The sequence below is a fragment of the Schistocerca cancellata genome, chromosome 4 (assembly GCF_023864275.1).
Source record: "Schistocerca cancellata isolate TAMUIC-IGC-003103 chromosome 4, iqSchCanc2.1, whole genome shotgun sequence".
Classification (NCBI taxonomy): Eukaryota; Metazoa; Arthropoda; class Insecta; order Orthoptera; family Acrididae; genus Schistocerca; species Schistocerca cancellata.
In genome coordinates this window covers 459,352,081-459,378,146 of record NC_064629.1, presented here as the reverse complement: position 1 = coordinate 459,378,146, position 26,066 = coordinate 459,352,081, and the positions used below count along the sequence as shown (strand labels likewise).

The window sequence follows — 26,066 nt, the reverse complement described above, 5'->3', positions numbered from 1 at the left end:
CAGGGATGTACCACACTGTGACAAATCATGTAGTCAGCTGATCCTGATCCCAATGGACCGGGAGGCCCTTGGCCACTGAAGCGCCTGCAGCGATGATCAGAAAAAGAAGCACTAGATGGCCCTCTCACCCAGCAATGATGACAATGTTAGCATGATCAGCACCACAATAGGTACTAGTGTTGGAAGAGCATCAGTCCCCCCTTCAGCAACATGGTAGATGGTGACCAGTTCTAAGCTCCATGAGTGGCAGATTGCAGTTACTCAGATACTGTCATCTCGGGAATGGCAAGCAGTATGTTCATGAGAAGCGCTGGAAAAACTAATACAGGGATGTCACAACACCATAATAATCACTGAAATGAGTGCTCTGGTACAAAGAGTATCGATCCTAATGGCCAGCTGAATTCAGAGCTAGAGAACCACAGTATTTATGGAGATGAGCTGAAGATACTGACATGAGGCACTGTTCATAATGACTGAATGTGGCTCACTTCTTTACTAGTGGTCAGTAGTTCTTGTTCTGCTGTGTTTGCTTAACAATTTGTTACAGTCTCTTAACTCCACTGTCAAGTCTCTGAAATTTGTTATTGCATCTGGGGTAATACTTGTTGCTTCATGTAACAAGAGCTAACAAATATACCTCAATCTCTTTCTCTCTCTTGGTTGACAATATGCTAAATGTGTAACTTGTGCTTGGCAATTGGTGCTGATGTAGCAGAGTGTGCTCATGTACAGACCAACTTACAGGTTTGATTGTTTCTTTCTGCTGCACAGCTATGTCATCGCCTCTGCCAGGTGTCACCTGTAGCTGTGCTAGCATGAACTTAATAAAAATTTAATTTCTTCCCCTATTCTGCTCTCTGGCATAAAAGTGATAGTGGGTGTTTTGGACAGTTTGATTGAGCTGGGGTTAGGTTCCATTATGTACTGTATATGAGAGATGAGAATGTTCTTATTTTGAAAATTGAAAGAAAAAGAAATTGACATTAAAAGCGATCATCCTCCAGATCTGAGCCATATTTTATTCTAGATGCAATTATTTGTTATAGTCTCTAGGAAGCAGAGCTTGTAGCACCTGAAACTTTAAACTAGCCATACGTATTCTAACCCAGACACAGGTCATGCTCCTTTCTTCAGTAGGTGAAGACGTAGTGGATATAAATGTCTTCCTCTAATGAAGTGACTACACAAAACATTGGCTTCACTTAGTGTTTAAGGGAAACGAAAAACTTTGCAAAAATTTAGAGTATGCATTATGGGCAGTGTCCAGTGGACCAGCATTAATAACAGTCAAGCCTAACCTACCCTCCATAGAGAAATATCTGACAAGAACAGATGAGTCCACAGCAGCAACACAGCTGAAAGTAGATAGAGAATCATCAGGAAAGCATAGGAAGCAGCCACAGAATCAAACAAACCAAACAGGACTGCTTCTTCATTGACCCCCCTCTATGCAGAAGTGCTTTCTGCACAGAAGCCTCTTGTTGAAGAGGCACCATCAAGAGCAGTAACAGAAACACTACCATGAAAGAAACCAGGAAGGAAGGCAAAAGTGCAGCTTTCTGTAATTACTACAACAACATCGCCAGCAGCAGTGACTCCAACAGCTCCATCAACGACTTCAACAGTTTCACCACCAGTAGAATTGCCAGCAACATCAGTGGAAACAGCAGCAATACCATCAGCATCAATGAAGAGATAGTAGCAACAGCAGTGGCACCAAGAACACCAGCCACAGTAAGTGTCAACTTAAGGCCAAGATGGCCTGAAACAGAAAAGGATTTTTTCTCTCCCATCCCCCAAAAAAGATCAAATGTGACAACATTACTTGAGGTACAGTCTCACAACAATGCTATTGATAAATCTAGACATTCAATTGTAATTAATAAAACAATGCCAGAATCTTCTCACAGAAATGTATTGACTAGTATAAGTCATTAGTCTGTCACAAAAATCTATTTTCATAATGTGCAGGAACTTAAGAATAAGATAAATGAGTTAGAACTGTTAACAATATCAACAGTGAACTATCAGACACCCAAGTACTGTGTATTACTGAACACTGTATGAGGTCTCTCAAAACAGAATCAGTTGTATTAGCACAATTTAGGCTAGCGCACCCCTTTTCAAGAAAAAACTTCAGAGGTGAATGAAGCTGCATATTTGTAAAAGACACTGTTTCAGCTGCTCCAATACATATTCAATTCCTACTCTATTGAAAAACACATGGAATTGTCTGGTAATGAAACCAAAGATACTGATGATCATGTAATATCAGTTTATAGCTCTCCCTTGGGCAACTTGCACTTCTTTTATAGAAATTTCACACCAGCATTAGAAAAAGTGATGAAAAGAAAACTATCATTTATTATGATGAATTTAATATCAATTTCCTCACTGAATGCAATGATCACTCTGACTTTAAAAACTTTATGAAATGTTACAACATTAATATGAAGGGTACATCCCAAACTGGGGTAACAAGCCAAAATGTAAGCACTCTTGACCAAATGGTTAGCAACAAGGATTGTTCTGTTAGATTATAAATTTGGGATTTTTTGACCATAATGCACTGATTTTACAGACAGTCTTTCTTAAATACAAACATCAACTCAAAAAAATGACTATACAATGTAGAAGTTTCTGTCAAAGCAATGTACTCAAATTTCTGTCCCATATGAGAAAAACCTGGGAGACTGTATACCACTCTCAAACAGTAGATGGAAAATTTGAAACTTTTTCTAAACAATGAAGGTATTTTTGTTCTGTCATTGCAACTATGCAAATGCATGATTTTTTTTCACCAGATGTGTTTGACTTTATTGAGGTAAAGCATCATCAGCGTCTGTAATTAAGTTTTTACATTTTGATTTGATTTTAGATAAAAAAACAGTTTGTTAAGAATATGTGGATTTGTATTTAAATCCAATCACTAAAATCAAATCAAAATTTAAAAACTTAATTGCAGACCACTCACTGATGATGCTTTACCTCAATAAAGCGAAACGCGCCTGGTGAAAAAAAAATGCATTTTTGTAGTCGCAGTGACAGAACAAAAATACTCTCAAGAATTGTAAAGTAACTATGGACACTATGACCACACAAATGAAGAATTTTCTAAACATTTTCTGCTGCTATTTCAACTATCAATTCCTTTTAAAAACAAAAACTGTATGTAACAATGGAGCATCCTCCAATTGGATCACAGAAGGTATTATGCGGACACTATGTCATGGCAGTTTTAGGTGGGGAGTGTTTTGAACTGTAGTTGTGTACTATACCAGTTGAGGTCAGGCCTGAACTACCACTACCAACTGCAGCAAACAATTGTGCTGTGGCCACTACCAAATGCTTTGTGTACTCCATTTTTCTGTCTGTTGTGGATTTCTTCTTCTTCTTCTTCCTTTTTTTAAATGCGACCCTCACCAAAACAAAAGGAATCCGTGATCCCTATGACCGTTATGTCAGTTTTGCTTTCGTGGAAGCACAGAATGCGGACATAGGGTGGCAACCCTCCAAGCGAGAGGGCCTCTTCTCTCAGGCAGTCTAAGTTCTCATTTGTTTATGGTCATGGCTGACTGCCATGATATACTGTATGCATAATATCATAACATCAGCAAAGAGAAAGAGTGAGCTGTTCTCCCTCAGGGAGACTAAACTTTGCAACAGTAAACAATTTACAAAAAAACTTCACTGCATACAAAAGAATATTTATAAATGTGAGTGCTGCTAAAAAACTACAAAATGACATCCTTCTGAGTCTTCATACAACAAAAGCAAATACCCAAGGCAAATAATCAACACAAAAACAGGTAGAAATAGGAAGAATGTAAGCAACATTAAACTTAAAGTAAATTCAACTTTAATTACTGATCAAGAGGAAGTAGCTCAGGAATTTAATTCATACTTTATTGAAACTATAGTAACACTAACAGAGTATCTAAAAAGTAGTGGCCTCCCTCAATCAGTCCTCAGTACCTCCATTAAGACAATTTTTCATCACCTACATGGGAAGCAGAGATAGAAAAATTAATCAGTAGTAAATTAAACAAAAAAATCATCAGCAGTAGAAGACATTATCCCCTGCTTCTTTCTCCATAGATGCAGTAAAATTGTTAGTAAGCCACTGTCTCACATAATAAGTGCTTCATTTTTTGATACAATATTTCCAAGAAAACTTAAAATGGCAAAAATCATACCCCAAAGGTATCCAAAGAAGATCCTAGCAACTACTGTCCAGTTGCAGTGCTTTCACTATTCAGTAAAATATTTGAGTATGAATTGGCTGTCAGACTTAACTCATTTCCCAGAAAAAGTAACATTCTTTCCTCTGCTCAGTATGGTTTTCAAGAAAACAAAACATCTACTGATGCAATATATGAATTCCTTGATTCTACCCTACACCTGGTCGCCAAGAAATTTCCAGCTATTGGAGTTTTTCTTGACCTTGACATGGTGAACCACAACATAATTTTGCAAAAGTTGGGTTGGTATGGGATAAGGAGAACTGCCTGTGGCTGAATTAGTAGCTTATTAAAGACTAAGCCTAGTATTTTCACATAATTAAAGTAAATCAAATTTACCAATGAGGCAAAATTCTTAGGGATGCACATCATGGATACACATACATGCAAAAACCAGCAAAGTCTGTTATATGCTCCACTCAGTGAGGGATGAGCTAAATACCAGCACATTGACTTGTATGTATCATGCTCTTATCCATTCAGTACTAAGTTATGGAATCATTTTTTGGGGTCATAGTACCAAGTCAGTGAATTTATTCAAATAAAAAAAATAAAAAAGAGAGATCGGTTTGAACAATCCTACACAAGCATCAAAGACAAACCTGTAAACCACTCTTTAAAAACTAAACACACTGCCTCTCCCTAGTCAATACATTTTTTAATGCTCTGCTTTATTAAACAAAACATCAGTAGACTGGAGTGGAACCTGGATAATCACCACCATGACAAGGCTGAAGAGATTGTTAAGGTTGGTTCCCAATTCAACTAAACTCTACAGTAATGGAAATCAAACTTTATAACCATCTTCTGGAAAGAATAGGAACTATTCAAGAACCAACTAAACTTAAAAAAACTTTAAGAGCACTGTTAACAAATCATTGCTTCTACAGTATACAATACTTCCTTCAGTGTGATCTATAAACCAATCTGATGTATACTAAGTGAACCAGAGGTATGCGTATGTATGTTCCCTATTATGTTGTGCACAATGAATGATTGGGTAGGAATACATATGTAATATGTCTTCTGTGTGATATATACTATGTTTAACAATGTTGTATGTATGTGTGTTTTTCATCATCTGCATGACATGTCCCATATTGTGTTGTACACTTCTGAACACTGAATGATTTAATGGATCAATAAAGATACAATACAAAAAATGTAAAATTCTGCATCATTCTTGACCACCCACCATGTCATCCTCTGCCAAAGGCATGACTGCATGCGGTACAGAGGGGCCAGTTGTTAGTACACTAATCTCCTGATTGTTGCTGGGTTTCTACTACTTACCAGTCAAGTAGCTCCTTGGTTAGCCTCATGAAGCTGAGTACATCCTGTACCATCCCCTAATCAAGCCTGGCCCCCTGTATGGCAGTCAGTCATGCTGACCACTCAGATACTCAGGTGGATTCATTTCTTCAGTAATCCACGTATAAATTTTGCACAAAAATGAGATCTATCAGGATTTAGCAAATCATTAGCATATTTGTGCTACATTTTCATCTGACATCTCCAAACAGCAAATGTTTGGTTGTGCATTTACAAATGGAACCATCTGCCAAAACTGGATTGATCATCAGTTTTATGTAATGTATAGGATCTTTATTTAATTAGTGACTAAGCTCACATTACACTTAAATGATAATCTAATTTTTTGTAAACTAAACCAAACTTAAGTATTTCTGTTGTAGAGGTGCCATAACAATGATACTATGTAACAAAGATAAACAAATGGCAGGTAATCCTGTAAGTAGTGTAATAAAATGATGGAATGTATTACATGTAATTAGATCTGTTTTTGAAGTACACATATTTGCCTGCTATAAAGAAGTGAAATTTCTTTATTTTTGAAACACACTGTAAATCATGTACATACTTAATTACATAAAAATTGTAATGGTCAGTCCAGCACCTCAAGCATCACTCTGTATTTCAAGAACATTCATAAAGAGCTTGCGCAGTAAGCTTTTGCCATAAAAAGCCCAACAGAAATCAAAATATATCTCAAAGAAACTGGCCACATAATAATTTTGAAATGAACTGATGAAAATAAATGTAGATATTTTTAATACTGTTACATATCTCATTAGGAAGTTTTATTCTGGGGGGAATAAAAATAAAATAAAGTTCAAACATTCTGTTGTGTTGTGTTGCCTACCACTTGCTTAAACAATATGATATGTTAAGGGAGTGTTACATAATATCCCATCATCCAGCAATAGTAATGTATAAAGACATTACTAAAGGAAGAGTTTGAAATTAGATTTCATTTATAGTCTGAGTAATTTAACACATTTCAGTTATAATCTTGTAGGAGAAAATTAAATTATTATGCAGCTAGAGAAGACATAATTTTAAATGGAAACTGAGAGAGAATGGGAATTGTGTATACAATGACTATGGAGGAAAAATGAGACTGTGCTCATTGATTTGAATAATATGAGAGAGAATAAAAGCACAGGGTGACAATTATTGAACTAGATGAAATAAAATTATCATAAAATTTGAATAATATGATAGACAATAAAAGTACAGGGTGACAGTTATTGAACTAGATGAAATACAATTATCATAACTTCTTAACAGTATGCACTAGGATGTTCAAACTGCATGCTTGGCTGCGGGGCATGATAGGAAGTAGGATGCACTTTGTTGTTTGGTTTAGTGATGAAGCCCACTTTGATTTGGAAGGGATTGTCAATAAGCAAAACTGGTGCATTTAGGGGACTGACAATCCAGATTTTGTGATCAAGAAGTCTCTTCACTCTCAATGGGTGACTGTGATGTGGAGTGTCCAGTCATGGAATAATCGGAGCGATATTCCTTGATGGCACAGTGACTACCAAATGGTATGTGGTTTTGGAAGATGATTTCATCCCCATTATCCAAAGTGACCCTGATTTTGACAAGATGTGGTTCTTGCAAGATGAAACTAGACCCTATCAAAGCAGTGTTTGATGTCCTGGAGGAGCACTTAGGGGACTGCATTCAGCTCTGGGGTACGCAGAGGCCACTGGCATGGGCCTCGATTGTCCGCCACTGGATATGAACACAGGCAACTCCTTTTTGTGGGGCTATATTAAAGACAAGGTGTACAGCAATAACCCCAAAATCATTGTTGAGGTGAAAACAGCCATTTAGAAGGTCATCGACAGCATCGATGTTAACGACGCTTCAGGGGCTCATGCAGAATTTTACTATTTGTCTGTGCCACATCATTACCAATGATGGCAGGCAATCAAACATGTCATAACCTAAATATGAATCTCTGTAGTGACGTTTACATGTTGAATAAAGTGTGTGCAATTTGTAACTAATTTAGGTTTTTTTCATATAGTTCAATAATTGTCACCCTGTAAGTCAACTGATACTTTTGTTGTTTTCCATTATTTTGCTCCCTGACTTTTTTTCCACAATAACACACAATTTTTATCACTGACTCTAGATATCCTTCTTTTCATTAAAGAAAAACTTCAAGTTAATACAAACACTAGTCACTTTATGGTCTGCAAATGAGTACACATGCATTGTCACATGTTTTTAAAAAAGAAAGGAGAGATTCCACTCATTAAATTTGGTTCTGTTAATCACGTGTGACTGTCAACTGAATATAATTTAAAATTGCCTTTATTTAGTCAACAGTAACTTGATCTGATCTAAGTCTGACAGTTTAAAATACAAGTAAATTACCGTAAATGTGTTGGTGTTGAGCATATAAACCTTATACCATATCACAAAACCTGCCAAGGATATATTGATTATATTATGCAGCTAGTTACATAAGTCCACAGATTTATATCAAATAAACACGTTACTGTCTTAAATAGTAAATGTACCTTGCTTATGTGTTGTTTGTGACTGATGTCCTGTGTGTCTGATTCCACTTCACCATCAGAGCAGTTAGGGCCACCAGAAACTGGCACTTGGAAAGTTGCATATGGACTTATGTTTTGCCTGTGACCTAGAGTCATGCACATGGGATTTGGCAGATATGTTGGTTCTGGGATGTTTGAGGAGTCTTTACCACTATCGCTGTTAACATATGTATTCTGTGCCACTCTTTTGTCTGCAATGGCTAAGTGTCCTGTATCTTGAGGTTTCTCTGCAAATACAGAAAAAGAAAAATCCAAAATTTATTCATTAACTGAAATTCTGAATGCTGAACAAAAGTTTTAATAGATTTTACTTTGAAAAACAACAGAAAATGAAAACTAGGATCTGCATGTTATTAGAACCTAACATGTTAACATATTCAGCTCAAATTAACTATTCTCAAATAAATAAAGAAGCTTTAGCAATCTTCTGCCACTCTCATAAGTTCCATTGCTACCTCTACAGAGTCCTAACAAACTGATTATGAACCATAAGTTGCTTCTGATAATTTTAGGTTAGAACAATATATTCTGGAAAGTATAGAATAATGACTGAAGAACTGGACATGGCTATTGAGTAACTATAACTGTAGCATTAATTCTGAATGTTGTTCAACACATAAAGGATACACCAACAATGGACTGAACACCATGGTCCATCACAACATTACAACAGATGGCTGACCCTATAGTTTACATGTGTGGCATCTGAGCCTCAAGAATATGTTTCCATTCATTATCTTCTAAAAATCCAACAAAAATAGTGTTATACTTGCCATAGAAAGTTATCACAAGCGAGAGACGTTGACACTGAGTCCCAGCTCAAGGTTTCCATATTCACCTTCTTACACATGCTGAATGGTATTTGTCATCTACCCCACAGCTCCATCCCATGGCTCTTCACAAGTACCGTAGCATAATGAATTATCCTGACTTTCAAGTCACCTCAAGAAATGAACTGCAGTGTGGTACTCAAGACTTTGTTTGGCAGCACTGTCCACAAAACCCCCATCAACAAGATGACCCCAGCCCAAATAATACATGGGCCACAATCTATAAATGGCAGTCCACTTTCTTTCCCTAGTGGAGCAGCAGCTACTTATCCAAGTGTCTAATTTCTGTGCACCTTCTGTGAATGTTATATCACCTCTTCTTTTGAAGGTGAGCTACAACCAGGCTCTAGAGACTTAACAGTGGCAGCTGCAACAGGACAGTGATAATACTGTCCAGCAGTCCTCAAAGGACCTGCAGCTCATTCCAAACATATCCAACATCCTTAGAGCAGGGGGAACTCATATACCTGCCCACAGTTGTTAATGAGGGATTGACAGTTGGGGAAGTTAACTATGTCACATTGTAATGGATCTGGGAGATGTTTTTTTTTTTTTACTCTATTTATCGATACCAAATTGTGAATGTTTTCTTATATTTTTTGTCAGAATATTTTTTATTGTAATTTGCCTTAGTATATGTTAATTTACTTATAATTTTGAGAATGAAAGCATATTGATTACTATTAGAAAATGTGTCAAAGAATAGCAAAGAGACTGATTACAATTGGAAGCTTCTGTGTTGTGTAAAACATCTTTGACATTGGAGTCGTCTTTGACTATAGTCAGTCGGCAGCTAACTCTTGGTGTGTGTTGACGGAAGAACAATGTGAAGGTCACCGTCATAAATAATTTTGAATTATGTTACTATTATTTTTGTATTAACTAAAAAGAAGAAACTACATTTGAAGAAACTGTATTTGAAACACCAAAATGAGAGAAACACGTTGAACCACGTCTTTTCTGCAGCCGACAACGATGCATTGTGGAATCATACTTAGACAACTGAAGCCAAGACTAATATTGCCTAGCAAACGTCTAACGGAAAAGGTACTGTCACGAAATATGGCAAATTTAAGTAAATAAAAAATAGTGAGCATATTTTCGACTTGTGTCTCAGCCGGGAAAACATATTTCAATTGTGGACTGTAGCCGGGATGCCATATTTCAATTGGGGGCTCAGCCGGGATATTGTGTTCACGAGATTTTCAACAGTGCTACGAGGAAGAAAATTTTTGTGTGTTAATTCCAGTTTCTTCAGAATGTGTGTTACAGTGTTTGTGTTCATTGGGAAGTAAAAGTTTTGGAGAAGAAATGTTTCGGCAAAAAATATAATTTTCGACAGAAGAAAATACTTCAAGAATTTTGGTCAACAATCACATGGATGGAAAACGTGGTTTTGCAACAGTAGAAGAGTGTTCCAGATAAGTCACGAAACCCTCGTATTTTGTTAAAACAATATTTTTATCTTGTTTTGTATTGTTGTGTATAAATTTTTATTCTTCACAATGACTTACGAGATTTTCGAGAGTATTGTGCCTAAAGTAGAAAGTAGTAATTTAATAGACTTCGAACATCAGGACAGGTCAAATGAAAGAGAAAGAACCGATCAATTTAATTTAACAAGTTTTCTTGTAAATTTCATGAAAGAAATTAAACAATCAGTTGACAACAATAAGACTTACTGGGATGAAAAAATTGATAACATTTTGTTGCAAGTCCAAGCAGTCAATACCCAAGTGGGTGAGCTTTCGAACAGAGTTGGCAGTGTTGAGGAAAAAATTGAATCTGTGGAAGCAAAAGTAAATGAAATAGATGCTAAATTGAGCGGTGAAATTAATACTGTAAAAAATGAGTTACTGGTAGATAGGGAAAGAAATTTAATTGATTTTAATGACATTAAAGGGGAAATTAAAAATTTGGATGAGAATACAAAAGTTTTAGTAAAAAATGTAGAACAAAAAACTGACAATCATTTGGTTACTCTAGAAAAAAAAGTTGAGTGCAATGATTTAGAAAACAAAAAATCTGTCAAAGAACTTAGCGAAAAAATTGAAAGTTTTGACATCGAATTTCAAAGCAAAAATTACAATGTCAACACATGCAATCTTGTATCTAATATTACACTTTTCGGTAGATGGACCCTTACATCCCGTTGATTTTATACAGTATTGTAAGGATTGCTTTTTACCTCACTTACCAGATGATATAAAAATTAAATTTGTGAAAAAACTCTTGGAAGGGGAAGCTTTGTCTTGGGCAAACCAGATTGTAACTTTGGGGATGACCTTTTCAGAATCTGAATCAAAATTTCTGGAAAAATTTTGGGATGATCTTAAACAAACTAGAATCAAAAGTGAATTTTTGAATGGGAGAAACTATAGAGAATCAGATGGGAACATGAAACAATTTTGCAAAAGTGAACTTCAAAAACTTATTCATTTAACAAAACCTTTGGATGACCTGATCAAAATTGATACCTTAAAGAGAAGATTGCCATCAGCAATGCAGTTGAGTTTAGTTCATTGTCCTGATAGTAATGTACAGCAGTTTCTCAATTATATTGATAAGTTGGATAGGGTAACAACAAGAACACACAGTGGGTTTACTCAGAAAGGTAATGGTCAAAATTGGGGTAATGACAACTTTCAAAAAAGGGAACAAAACAATTATCATGGTGTCAGTCAAAATTCAGGGGGATATAACAATTTTCAAAAGAAGGACCATAATTTTTATCCAAAACAAGAACATGATTTTCGCAGAAATAATCATCAAAACAGAGAACACTTTAGGGATCAAAATCACAGAAATTTTGATAGAGATCAGTACAATAGAAACTACCAACAATCAGCTAATGTTTGGCATAGGAATGGGATCAGAAATGTTGATCAGAGACATTGGCAGAACCACAATCAGCAGTTCATACAGGAACCGGAAACAAAAAACGAGTAGACGCCCCCTTGAAGGTCCGCAAGGTTGAGGCAGAAGGTGAGCATGATGAAAGGACCAATGGATGTGACTATCATAAACCCAAACATGACAGTTCCAAACCTAAGCTATCACATGAGGTTATTAGTTATTACTTATTGAAAAAATTTCAAGAGGAAAATAATGATGATATTGAGAAAGATAAAATTTTCAGTATACAAGAAAATACAGCAGATAAAAGTAATTGTGATTCATTTAATTTAACAGAGTTTTACACTTGGGCAGAAAAGAACAACACTTTGTCAGATGATGTAATTTGTAGTAGTTCAGAGATGTGTGTGTATGAAAGAGAGAATGCATGCTGTGAGAATGAAAATATTGGTGAAAGGGATCTGGTAACTTTAGAAAGGGGAAATAATATTTTGGGGGATAATTTGAATGTGTATGACTTGAATATGTATAATGATAATGATGTTGATGATAAAGATGTTTATGATGGTAATGGTATTGATGATGATGTTGAGGAAAGGTGTTTCATTAGTTTACATAGGGAGTTGGGTATACTCATGCTTGAAAATGGATTAAATAGTGAGAATATTATAGAAATTCCCAGGGATGTTACCAGGATGAATAAAGCTCACAAGCTGGATGTATGTGAAAGTGTGAATTTTGATGTTGTTGGTAAAGAATCTGACTACACAAATAACGATGACACATGTATAACTTCTAACCTAAGTGAAACTTTTACAGATACTAATGATACACACACATTTCTTATGAATATATGGCTGTACAGTGAAAATATTTCTTTTGACAAGAACTTTAGAAAGATGCTTATTAATGTATGTGAAACTGTATGTCCTGAGTGGTGGAAAAAGATGAGATATTTTATTTTTGAAAAGCTGAAGGATAAGTACTTCAATAGTATACAATGTGGTTTGGATGAAAATTCTTGGCTATTTGAGATAATAGAGAGTACTCATGACAATTTTGTATCTTGTGCAAATTTTATAACTGTGACAAATAATACATATAATGGTATACCATATGATTCTGAGAAGTATAGTTTGCGGAAATTGAAAGTGATTTATTACATGAGGATACAGGTTCTGAGAAAAGTGATCAATTTTGCAGTCCTTATATAAAAGTTCAAATTGGGTCATGGATTGGTAAATGTTTAATTGATACAGGAAGTGAGATATCGGGAATATCTGAAAGGTTAAGCAAGAAATTGAAAGTGGGAAAAGATTTTGTTGAAATGCCAGTTGTTGGGGTAAAGATAAAAGGTGCTACTCGGAAGAGCAGTAAATTGGTAAAAAGCCAGGCTTTAGTGACATTTTTAATTGAAGGCAAGTTGTTCACACATGGATGTTTTGTAATTCAGGAATTTAATGAGGATTTTCTTTTGGGTATGAATTGGATAGTAAAAGTAAATGCAGCATTTGATTGGGTTGGAAGAAAACTTTTGATAGAAACTGGTGAAAGGGAATACATTCAGACAAATTTTGTGAACACACTTGGTGATCAGAATAATGGAAATTTTGACAGTATCAATTTACTAAAAGAAAATAGATTACAGAATATTGAAACTCATAGATTTGATACTGATGAAGTTGAATTTGGGAATTTAGTAAATTTAAAAATTTCAGAAACACAAAATTTATCTGGGGAGCAAAAACAACAGTTAGAAAATCTGCTGTGGGAATACAGTGATGTTTTCAGTGACATACCTGGTAGGGTAAAGGGTTATCAGTGTGAGCTTCAGGTAAAACCTCATGAACCATTTTTCATAAGACCATACAGTATTGCAATATCAAAAAGACCTGCTGTTGAGAAAGAGCTGAAAAAAGATGGAAGGATGTAATATAATAGAAAGGAGTATCAGTGCATATAATAATCCTCTAGTAGTAGTTTCGAAAAAAGATGGTGGAGTAAGATTGGTTTTCGACTCTAGACACTTAAACAAAATTTTTTTCAGACAGACAGACCATCCTGAAAATATTGATGAGTTATTCTATAAATTTACAGATATAAAATATATGTCAAGTTTGGATCTAACTTCGGGTTTTCATCAGGTACCACTTTCGGTTAATTCTAGAAAATATACTGCTTTCTTGTACAATGGTAAGAGTTACCAATATTGTGTTGTGCCATTTGGGTTAAATTCTTCTGTTTCTGAATTTATAAGAGCTTTGGATCATGTACTGGGGCAAGAACTTGCGTCTAAACTGATAATTTATGTAGATGACATTTTGGTTACAGGGCAAAATTGGGAGGAACATTTTTTGATTTTGAAGTCAGTTTGTGAAAAATTTAGAAAAGGGGGGATGACATTGAAATTAGAGAAATGTAAATTTGCAGTTTCTGAATTAAAATTTTTGGGTCATGTTGTCACAGACAAGGGAATTTTGGCAGATCCAGAAAAAATTAAAGCAATTTCAGAAATTCCTATTCCTAAGACTAAAAAACAATTTAAGTCGTTCTTTGGGTTATGCGGTTATTACCGAAAACATATAAGTGATCAGAGTCTGAATGCACCATGTTTAAGTCAATTACTTAAGAAAAACACTGTTTGGGTTTGGGATAAAAGTTGTCAGGAAGAGTTTGATAAAATTAAGCAAGAGTTGAGGAAGCAACACTTATTACACAGACTTGATTTTAATTAACCATTTTGTTTGAACACGGATAGCAGTAATTATGGGCTTGGAACAGAGTTATTTCAAGAAAGAGTAGAGAATGGAGTTAAAATACATTGTACCATAGCATTTGCAAGCAGAATGTTGGTCAAGCATGAGAAAAATTATACAGTCACAGGGAAGGAACTTTTGGCAATTCATTGGGCTTTTACAAAATTTAGAATTTACCTTGTTGGACATAAAACCATAGAATTTTCGGATCACAAAGCTTTGACTTACTTACAAGAGTGCAAATTATACCACAGTAGATTGACCAGATGGGCAATTTTTCTGCAACAGTTTGACTTTGAAATCAAACACATAAAAGGTTCTGAGAATGTAGTAGCTGATTCACTTTCAAGGTTACCAATTGGGGGAGAAAAGGAGATTTTTGAACAAGAGGAGGAAAAGCAATTTAAAATTAGATACTTGAAAGGGGTGGAAAATGAAAAAACAATTAGAGCTACGTGTAACAAAATTAGAAAAAATCAAAATTTAGATCAGAGTTGGAAATTAATCAAAGAATGTTTAGGCAAGAAGGGGTATGAGAAACTTGATAAATTTTACAAATTGCATAAGGGGATTTTATTTCGGAGAACAGATGTAGATTCTGATAATTGGAAACTGTGTTGGCCAGAGGCAGATGCTGATAAGCTGATCATTTACATACATGAAAGTTTTGGTCATTGTGGGATACAGAAGTGTATTCAAAAGATACAAGAAAATGTTTATTTTTACAATATTGGAAAGAAGGTAAGAAAAGAATTGGCAATCTGTGACAAATGTCAGAGAGTTAAAGTGAGCAATCAAAGATGTGGTGGAGAGATGCAAAACATTATTCCGGAAAAACCTTTAGATCTTATCGCAGTGGACTTATATGGAATGTTACCAAAGAGTAAAGGTGGTCACTGTTACATATTTGTTATGGTTTTCAGAAATTACTGCAACCAGTCGCCTTTTATGTAGATGTATTTTATTTAACCATGACCGGTTTCGAGCTGCCTAGCAACTCATCATCAGATGGTATATACATTTAGTGCTTTTTTGTACCCATTGTGTAAGCACTAAATGTATATACCATCTGATGATGAGTTGCTAGGCAGCTCGAAACCGGTCATGGTTAAATAAAATACATCTACATAAAAGGCGACTGGTTGCAGTAATTTCTGAAAACCTTTTCACACCACAGTCGCAGTGTTCCATATCCACAATGGATAAAAGTCTTACATATTTGTTATGGTAGATGTATTTTCAAAATTAATTAAACTATATAAAGTGAAAAAATCTACTAGCCATGAAATTATAATAAAAATTGAAAGAGATTTTTTCGCACAGGTGGGTAAACCAAAAGCTATATTATCAGATAATGGTTCACAGTTCACCTCTAAAATTTGGAAAAAGTTTATTGAAAGATCAAAATTGAAGCATATACTTATATCTGTTTATTCTCCGTCCACCAATCCTGCAGAAAGATATATGAGGGAAATTGGGAGACTTTGTAGAACCTATTGTAGCCATAAACATCCAACCTGGTTTGAGCACATTCGAAATTTTGAAGATATTATGAATAGCCTACAACATAGTTCCACAGGATTTTCACCATATGAGATTATGTTTAATATTAGACCTCCAAATCTTATATCAGAACTTATTGAATTTCCTAAATTTACACCTTTAACTATGCAAGAGAGAGAAGATATTTTCAGGGAAACTATGAGGAAACAAGGGGAAAAGAGGAATAAAAGACATAACAATAGGGTAAAATTAACCACTTTCAAAATTGGGGATCTTGTTCTGGTCAAATCTCATGAAAAATCAAAAATGTTAACTTCAGAAATCAAAAAATTCTTTGATATCTATATTAGGCCTTTTGAAGTCATAGAAAATCCACACCCTAATGCTTATCGTTTGGTGTATCCTAAGTCAAAGAAATTATTTGGTCTCAGGAATGTTGTCTCTTTAAAACTGTATAAACAGAAATCATAATTTCAAAATTTAAATAACCTATTATCATCTAAAACAAAAGTCCTCCACTGGAATACGCTTGTTAGAACAAAACTGCCTGTACAACCAAGTGTGTATATTTGCATGTATAAATTAATAATTTGAAGTCACATATTAATTGAAACTGATGAAAAAACTCTGTTGTAACAAAGAATGAGAGAAAGATTTATTTTTACTTTTTTACAAAAAAAAAAAGGTCTCCATAGTGAGCATTTCTGAATTTTTCTAATTTTTGGAAGCTAAGTCTTCCCTGTGGGTGAAGGCATGCATGTGAGGACATGCATGCAAAGGTATAAGTTTCAAAACCAATTTTAGATAAAGCCTCATGATATATGAGCAGTTTATTGTTGTTTATACTGATGTTGTGGGGAGCAAAAGTACTCTTCACAAGAATGTGACTTGTAGTAATATTGCAGTAGAGAGGCAAGTGTACATAAATAATTGCAAAGAATTTGGATAGTACTGATGTATCTTTAGCTGTACTAAAAGAAGAAAATCATAAGCAAAAAAAATATATATATATAAAAAAAACATGAGTAAAAAAAATTAAAAAAAAGGTCAAAGTAAAAAAATATATATTTATATAAGGCAAATATATAAAAAACACTACACTATATATGTCCGCTATCATTTTTATTGTACAATATGTAAGCATAATGAAATTAACATTAATATAAAAAAATTTAAATCTTGCTCTAGGAAATGAGTTTTACCTTTCTATTATTTTCAATCTGTATGCTGTATATTAGAATATTTCTCATGTATGTTTTACACCATGTATATTTGTCATGTCAAATAATTTCTTTACTTGAATTTTTTGTGTATTATTTGTGATTGATGGGAAAGTATCATTGCTACAACAGCCAGTAATAAGTCCACAGATTCAAAGAGTCCTAATTTGGAAGAGGTTATCAGACTGCATCATTAATGTACTAATTATGTAATACGGATCCATTACTGAGTGTGGTCAGGATTTTGTTGTATATGTCCATAACAACAAAAGCCCTGGGGAGCAGTTGTAATGGATCTGGGAGATGTTTTTTTTTTTTTACTCTATTTATCGATACCAAATTGTGAATGTTTTCTTATATTTTTTGTCAGAATATTTTTTATTGTAATTTGCCTTAGTATATGTTAATTTACTTATAATTTTGAGAATGAAAGCATATTGATTACTATTAGAAAATGTGTCAAAGAATAGCAAAGAGACTGATTACAAGTGGAAGCTTGTGTGTAGTGTAAAACATCTTTGACGTTGGAGTCGTCTTTGACTATAGTCAGTCGGCAGCTAACTCTTGGTGGGTGTTGACGGAAGAACAATGTGAAGGTCGCCATCATAAATAATTTTGAATTATGTTACTATTATTTTTGTATTAACTAAAAAGAAGAAACTACATTTGAAGAAACTGTATTTGAAACACCAAAATGAGAGAAACACGTTGAACCACGTCTTTTCTGCAGCCGACAACGATGCATTGTGGAATCATACTTAGACAACTGAAGCCAAGACTAATATTGCCTAGCAAACGTCTAACGGAAAAGGTACTGTCACGAAATATGGCAAATTTAAGTAAATAAAAAATAGTGAGCATATTTTCAACTTGTGTCTCAGCCGGGAAAACATATTTCAATTGTGGACTGTAGCCGGGTTGCCATATTTCAACATGCTACAAATTTCCAGCACATATTTCTTCTAAGTGCACTTATAAGGAAGCACTCACTAGGATTGAGGAAGTTCACACTAATCTACACATCTCACTTCTCTAGCAGACAAATGTTTGCATATTTATTGCTAGTGGAAATCATCATACAGGGACATAGCCCACACAGCCAGTAGCTGGTCCTTACTTAAAAATCAAAGGTGTATGTGACACCTTTGCTTTTAAATCAAATACTGAATTGAAAGCTGTTGCATCTACTGTGTTATTTTGTACTGCTGAAAAAATGTAGTTTACACAAAACTTCAGTTAGGCAGAATTATAAATTCATTATCAGTTTCAAGAAATCCAGAACATGTTATGGATGTTGACTAGTAGCAAGTATCCCCAGAAACATTTGTTGTGAAATTTCAAAAGCATTTTGTCAGGTACTGCAAAATTAATGTGAGTTGCACCCCATCTCCCATCCCTATTGTCTTGGATTCTGGGTACACTCTTGACATTAAGTTTTTACTGAAGAACAGCTAGATTAATCTGTTTGTGTAACACCTCATTTCATTAATTCATTCTCCACCAGCAAGTTGTAACTGATTCCTTTCTTTATCCATACCTAAACAAGCAGCTACTTTGGATTTATTAAATTTTTTAACAAAAATATCTCAAAAAATAAAGTTTTTGTATTATCTGATATTCTAAAGCTTTGTTTCTGTTTTGATTTGTAATTTATTGTTGTTATTTCAACAAAATCATGTTTTAAATTGATCTTGCCAGTGCATAGTTGTAAGGTCAGATAATTTACTACCTAGATTAAAATTATATAAATCAAAGAAACTATCAATATTTTAATATTCATGACCATATTTGATAGGAACAAAGAATGAAAAATTAAAAAGACTCTCCAAAATATCAAATGTAAAAAATCATTACCTCTGTATTTGTTACATGATATCATATTGTGTCTTCTCAAACAGAAAAACAAAACAGCAGCTGCAATAACAGTAAGTGTTAGACCAATGATAATAGCTGCTACTGTTCCTGCATCATTATAAAATGGTTTTCTCCCAGATCCAGAAGGTGTTCTTAATTCTGGAGCAACTGTAGCTGAAAGCATTTTAAACAAAAAGCATCAGAATGAAGACATTAATAATCACAGTGCTTAGCTAGGCATGATACTATTTGAGGTAGTACACCTTTGCTTTCCTGAAGCCTGAGAACCAGTTCACCCAGTGAATGATAAGGGTAATACAGTCTAATGTGAAATCTGGACATTGGTCCGTCATACACACACTATTCATTCACAATAGTGAAAGTCACATGAAATGCTACTAAGTGCATAAAACCATCAGGGATCAAGCTTTCCATCCATCTGAGTTTGTTGTCTGATGTTATCATACTAAGCCACAGTCCCATATATACGACAATGTACATTTCACACAGTATATGTCAAAAACTAAGGAATGTTAGGAGAACATAGAAATCTGAAGATCTTTACACCCTGAACTAAAGAATTTAATGTTGTTAGAGAGAATAGAGAATAAAAAAGGCAACAAACATAGTTAAATAACTCAATATTATATGATATAATAGAGAATGGAAATGGCAGCAAAATAAAAAAGGGATTATCTATCTGCATAAAAAAGTGAGTGAAGTAATATGAGGGCATGCTGAAAAGTAATGCCTCTGAATTTTTGTATGAAAAATCTTCAAACATTTTTAGCATTCTACATCTTTATTCATCACGTTTATGTATTTGCAGTACTCTGCAGCACTCGTCCAAATAGTAGCACGTAACATTGTGGTGTGTAGTGTAACTCTGTTGGTGCATGAGAAATGTAATCAAGTGTCAAATTTGAAGAGTTCACCCACACATGATGCATTATCTCCTTCAGCTTGAAAATGCCACATCACACATGAGTGCTGTGACATCTGCAACATCCCTTGGGTTCACCATAATTAATTATGCTCCCTTCAGTTCTGACTTGGCCCCATCCATTCTTCATCTGTTTCTACAACTTAAATTACACCATCAAGGACTTCACTTTGATAGCAATGAAGTAGTGCAAGCAGAGCTGAGGCTGTGGTTCCATCAGCAAAGTCAGACACTCTCAAGTGACAGTATTGTGGCGGCCTGCTACACAGCCGTGTGAACGCTAGAACTACTATTGCGGCTGACACAGCATTTGCAGTGCGTGTGCACAGATTTACCATTAGCCAAAAGCACAACAACAGCGAGGAGCACACCGGACGTATCAAGACAAAGTGAGAACCAGTGCAAGCCATGCATGGAACACACTGGACACATCACATCAAGAGCTGTCCTGCCTAGCCGCGAAGCACGTGAGTTGAGTGATCACATACTACCCACACGTACACACGCAGAAGCTGGCCTGTCCATTTATGCAGCTGCTTCCGCCTCGCCCATGAAAAACACCACACTCCACGAATAGTGCCAGGAGCCGGCCGTACAGAGACTTGCCCATGAGCACACGCCTATGCAACGTCTTGTGGAGTGTACACCCTCTGGATCACGCACTACTCCACCTCAAGCCGTCAACCATGGTCACGCAGTCAGCAATGGACTATATCACACTCGAGTGAACACATCTCAATCCTTGTAATAAATGTGATTGCCTCTCGCCGGCATTTCATTTGTATTCAGTCACCTTGTCCTCATTTGAGTAGAGTGTGTGGGCGTGACTATAGGGTTGGCTCGGCGAACAAATAATCGTAAGCAGAATTATGAGCAATCCCGCCCCACTGGTGACCCCGACATGATGTGTAGATCAATTCGTGGTGACAAACTTTTCTGTTTACCACTGGCCATGCCACAAACCACTTATCTATGCTTACGACCTTGCGCAGTGCCGATTTTGTTTGTAAACCACAGTCGTGTGTGAACCTGAACTAAACATTGATTTTTGTGTTAAAATTTTGTGTGAATTTGTCTAGTATCATGTAAGATGGCAACTGCAGAGGAACTGGAAAGGACAGTCCAGGACCTGCTAAGGCACAACCAGGCGCTGGAGGCTGAGCTAAGGGCATGAACAGCCCATGAGAAGTTAGCCTCCAAAAATTCACGCATGCATGCCGCCGCAAGCACAGGATGCATGTTAGTTAGGCTGCCACCATTCTGGCCACGTGATCCATTCCTGTGGCTTAGTCAGGTGGAGGCAGTGTTCTATAGCTACAACATGATGTGGAAGTTCGCGAAATTCAGCCACGTCATAAGCCAGCTTGACTAGAACGTCGCTGTCAAAGTGTGAGACATTATCACTACCCCATCAACACAGTCCTCAAATAAGCAACTGAAGGATGGACTAATCCGCCATATTTCAGCATCGCAGGAGCAACAGGTGCATCAGCTGTTGCAGCATCAAGAATGTGGCCACAGGAGGCCCTCGCAGTTCCTGCGCCATCTCCGGGGCCTGGCATAGCCTGATATGGTCCCGGATTCGCTATTACGCCATCTGGGTGTGCAGCCTCCCAACACAAGTACAAGCAGTGATTGTGGCCCAACTTCAGATGGAGTTGGACAGTGTAGTGGACCTGGCTGACAGATTCCTCAATGCGCTCGCAATTGTGCCAAACACCGCCGCCTCCGCCGCCTGTACCGCCATAGAACCAGCACCAACGCTCAGCCCACGTCAAAACACTGCCCTGGCCACGCCGCAATGGATGCTGAGCTCCACACTGAAGTTCGTGACTAACCAACTAACCATACAGGTTACCTGCCAGAGCACAGCAGGAACCGCAGAAACAGCCATTCCGGCTTCAGTCGATGCAACCCAAACTGTAGTAGCCAGCCTGGCGGTATGTCACTGACGTCCAAGCTGATGCCCGATGCTTACTCTCGGTACCTCGCCCACCTTGGCAATGCCACGACAAACTGCTGGCCACTGTCCTTCCACCCAAACATCAACTGCAGCCGGAATTAGACGCGTCCAGCTGTGGTGCCATATCAAGGAGTCTCTACATAGCAGAGCGGGATGACAGTGTCAGCTACCTAGCAGACATGGGCTCTGACCTATCTATATACCCACGATCTATGCTCAGGGACAAAAGATCGGCCAAGGAACTGTCACTGACTGCGGCTAACAGTTCCGCAATAAAGCGTATGGCACACACTACCAAGAATTGAACTTCAGGCTGCGCCGCATACTCGCGTGGACATTTACTGTGGCAGACATCATTGAGCCAACCCTGGGCGTGGACTTTCTAGCTCACTTCAATTTGCTAGCTGACACAGCAAACGCCCAGCTGATCGACTCTGTGACTGGGTTGAAGATAGAAGGGCAGCAGTGACATGCAGCCATTTTCAATGTGAAACCAGTGCAGTGCTCTGGTCCCTATGCCCACATACTAGACCAATTTCTGGAACTAACTCGACCACCTGGCACAGCAAAAGAAGACAAACATTCCACAGTACACCACATATTAACCACAATCAGTCCACCCACCTCAAGCCGACCACGTTGCCTTGCCCCCGATTGGCTCACCATAGCTAAGTCCGAATTTGAGGCTATGCTGCAACAAGGCATCATCTGCCCATCAAGCAGTCCCTGGTCTTCCACCTTGCATCTCGGTCGAAAAAAGGACAATTCTTGGCGACTACCGTGAGCTAAATGGGCGAATGGCGCCAGATCGCTACCTGGTACCACACCTGTAGGACTTCAGCCATGCTCTGGTGGGGTCGGTACTACACAGCAAGATTGACTGTGCAAAGGCATTCATACAGATCCCCGTTGCACCTGAGGACGTTCCAAAAATGGCAATAGGGACATCCTTAGGATTATTTGAGAGCCTCTTTATGACTTTCGAATTCCGAAATGCGCCCCAGACTTGGCAGCGTTTCCGACAGTGTGCTACGAGGCCTACCATGGTGCTTTGTGTACCTCAAAGACGTCCTGGTGTTTTCAAGGTCACCCAAACTCTACGCCAACACCTGACAACCATTTTACAGCGTCTCAGCGAAGCCAGAATTGTCATCAATCCGGCAAAGTGCGTGTTTGGAGTCACTGAGATAGAATTCCTCGGACATCTCGTCAACCCCAGCAGCTGCAAACCACTTCACGAAAAGGTATGAGTGATCGTGGAGATGCCTCGTCCACAGATGTATAAGGAATTACGTCGTTACCTGGGAGTGCTGAATATTTTCCGATGTCACATACTGAACGCCAAGGCCATCCAGAAAACTCTGACTGCACCTGTACAAGGCCCGACCGCAAAAGAGAAAACTCCCGTTCCTCGGACGGACGCACTGGAAAAAAGTTTCAACTATTCGAAACGTGCCCTTACAGAAGCGATGCTACTTGCACAACCAGTGCATGACAGAGAGCTAGCCGTCGTAGTAGACGCCAGCCAGACAGCTATAGGCGCGGTATTACAACAACGCGTTGGCGACAGCTGGCAGCCACTCGCCTTCTCCTCCAGGAAGCTCTCGGAATAACAACGCCTTTGGAGCACTTATGACTGTGAGCTACTAGCGATATTCGAGGCTGTGAAAGACTTCTGTCCGTCTGTTGAAGCTCATCCTTTTATTATATTCACGGATCATAACCTATCACGCGCGTGTTCGTGAAAAATCACAATAAGTGTTCACCACGCCAGTTCCGGCAGCTGGAGTACATCTCGCAGTTCTCCACAGACGTCCGCCACATCTCTGGCATTGACAACATCATGGCCAACTGCCTATCTCACGTGTGTGCCGTTATCCCTCCCCCTGTGAACTTTAAGGACGTTGCCGATGTACAGGAGAATGACGACGAACGAAATAGCCTCCGCCACGACGCCTACAATTCGAACTTGTGCCTGTGCCCGGCTCCGATCGGAAGATCTGGTGTCACAGGCATGCAGCGGCCATTTCTCCCGAGAAATTCTGGCGCAGCACCTTCGACCATGTGCACCGACTCTCGCACCCCAGTGTCAACAGCACTACGTCGCTCGTGGCTGCATGTTTCGTCTGGCCAGGGATGTGGAAAGACTGCCATCAGTGGGCACATGCCTGCATTGCATGCCAGCGCGCCAAGGTCGGCAGACACACCCACGCGCCCGTCAGCTAGTTCCCCAATGCAACAAGGCGCTTTGCACACGTTCACGTGGACATCGTGGGTCATTTTCCCTCGTCCCATGGCAAGCACTACCTGCTGACCATGGTGACACTGATTGCAGACATCACCGCTGAGACAGTCGCCACTGGCTTCATTGAAACTTGGGTGGCCTGATTTGGTTTCCCCAGTCACATGACCACCGACTGTGGCCACCAGTTCGACTGTGTACTGCTCACACATGTCGCCTGACTGTGTGGAGTACAGCTGCTAAAAACGGCAAGCTACCATCCAGCGTCCAACGGCGTGGTAGAGAGGCTCCACAGGATGTTAAAATCCACCTTAACTTGCCGCAATACGACTTGGACAGAGACACTTCCCCGATTCTGCTAGGCCTACGAGCCTATTCCAGGGGACTTCAGGGAGGAAGCACCACTGCCGCACGACCATTCTGCCCCACCACTGGCAGAACGTTTACGTGCACACATGGCTGGCCTCAGACTGCACGTGCCTACACCGCACAGTACAGGCAAAGAGTTTGTGCACGTCGACCTGCAACACTGCAGCCATGTCATTTTGCGCACCAATGCCACACAACCACCACTTCGGCCCACATACTTGGGACTGCACAGCATCATCATTCGCGGTGACAGAATGCTGGAGCTTGAGGTCAATGGCAAGCCGACGAAGGTCACCATCGATTGTGTCAAACCAGCTTATGTTTTGCCCGCTCCCGATGCTGCACACTTCTACGACCCTGCGGAAGACGTAACTGCCGATGAAGCTTGCCATGCTGCCAGCCCAGCGGCACCAATACCCACCACCAACAACAGCACACAGACACTGCTGGCTGTCATCCTGCCGCCAGATGTCACCGTGCCTCCACGTGTGCCTCACCCCATCCCACCCGGCCAGCTGGGGCAGCAGCCCGAATCACCTCCACCACAGCTGCCAGAAGAGTGTGTCACGTGCTTTGGTCGGTGCGTCTGTTTCAAACGCCCGTGCCGTGGGACAATTGCGCCACGCCACCAGAGACTGAATGGGTGAGAACCCAGCCTGCCAGCCGCCGCCTGCCATAGAGACCTTGTCTCTAGCAGGCCACCTCATTGCCGAGCCGTTACCAGTTGAGCCCCAGACTCTGCCACCCATGTCACTGGTTGTGTATCCATTGGAATTCTTGGGGCCACATCCATGCTGTGTTACCTCCGCCACGTCAGGCATCGTGGCAGGTTTCCCCTGCACTGGTCCCTGTGATCAGAACCACGTCTGCGCCAAGATGCCTTTGCCACACCAGGTGTCAAGGCAGCCCTACACCCACGCCAGTTACCGTAACCGTTTCCCCGTCGAACTCCGTACGCCACCCCCATGCCACTGATGTGCCTGTCACAATTCTGGGACTCATGCACTAGTCATGATGTTACAGAGTCATGTGCTTATGCCATGCGATGCTTCAGACAGTTCAGAGGCAGCACCACCAGCTCCTCCTGTCATACATCTACATCTACATCTACATCTATACTCCGCGAGCCACCTTACGGTGTGTGGCGGAGGGTACTTATTGTACCACTATCTGATCCCCCCTTCCCTGTTCCATTCACGAATTGTGCGTGGGAAGAACGACTGCTTGTAAGTCTCCGTATTTGCTCTAATTTCTCGGATCTTTTCGTTGTGATCATTACGCGAGATATATGTGGGCGGTAGTAATATGTTGCCCATCTCTTCCCGGAATGTGCTCTCTCGTAATTTCGATAATAAACCTCTCCGTATTGCGTAACGCCTTTCTTGAAGTGTCCGCCACTGGAGCTTGT

At 38.6% G+C, this 26,066-nt stretch overlaps 1 protein-coding gene across 1 annotated transcript in view; it reads right to left on the bottom strand.

Annotated features, from left to right (window-relative positions):
* The window catches only part of LOC126184254 (Down syndrome cell adhesion molecule-like), a 160,334-nt gene that overhangs the window by 22,642 nt on the left and 111,626 nt on the right, over positions 1–26,066 (bottom strand). The window contains exons 8-9 of the mRNA XM_049926623.1: positions 19,142–19,315; positions 8,084–8,349 (exon numbers count right to left, since the gene is read on the bottom strand). Of these exons, the coding sequence (XP_049782580.1) occupies positions 8,084–8,349; positions 19,142–19,315 (440 nt within the window). The remainder of the gene's footprint in view (positions 1–8,083; positions 8,350–19,141; positions 19,316–26,066) is intronic.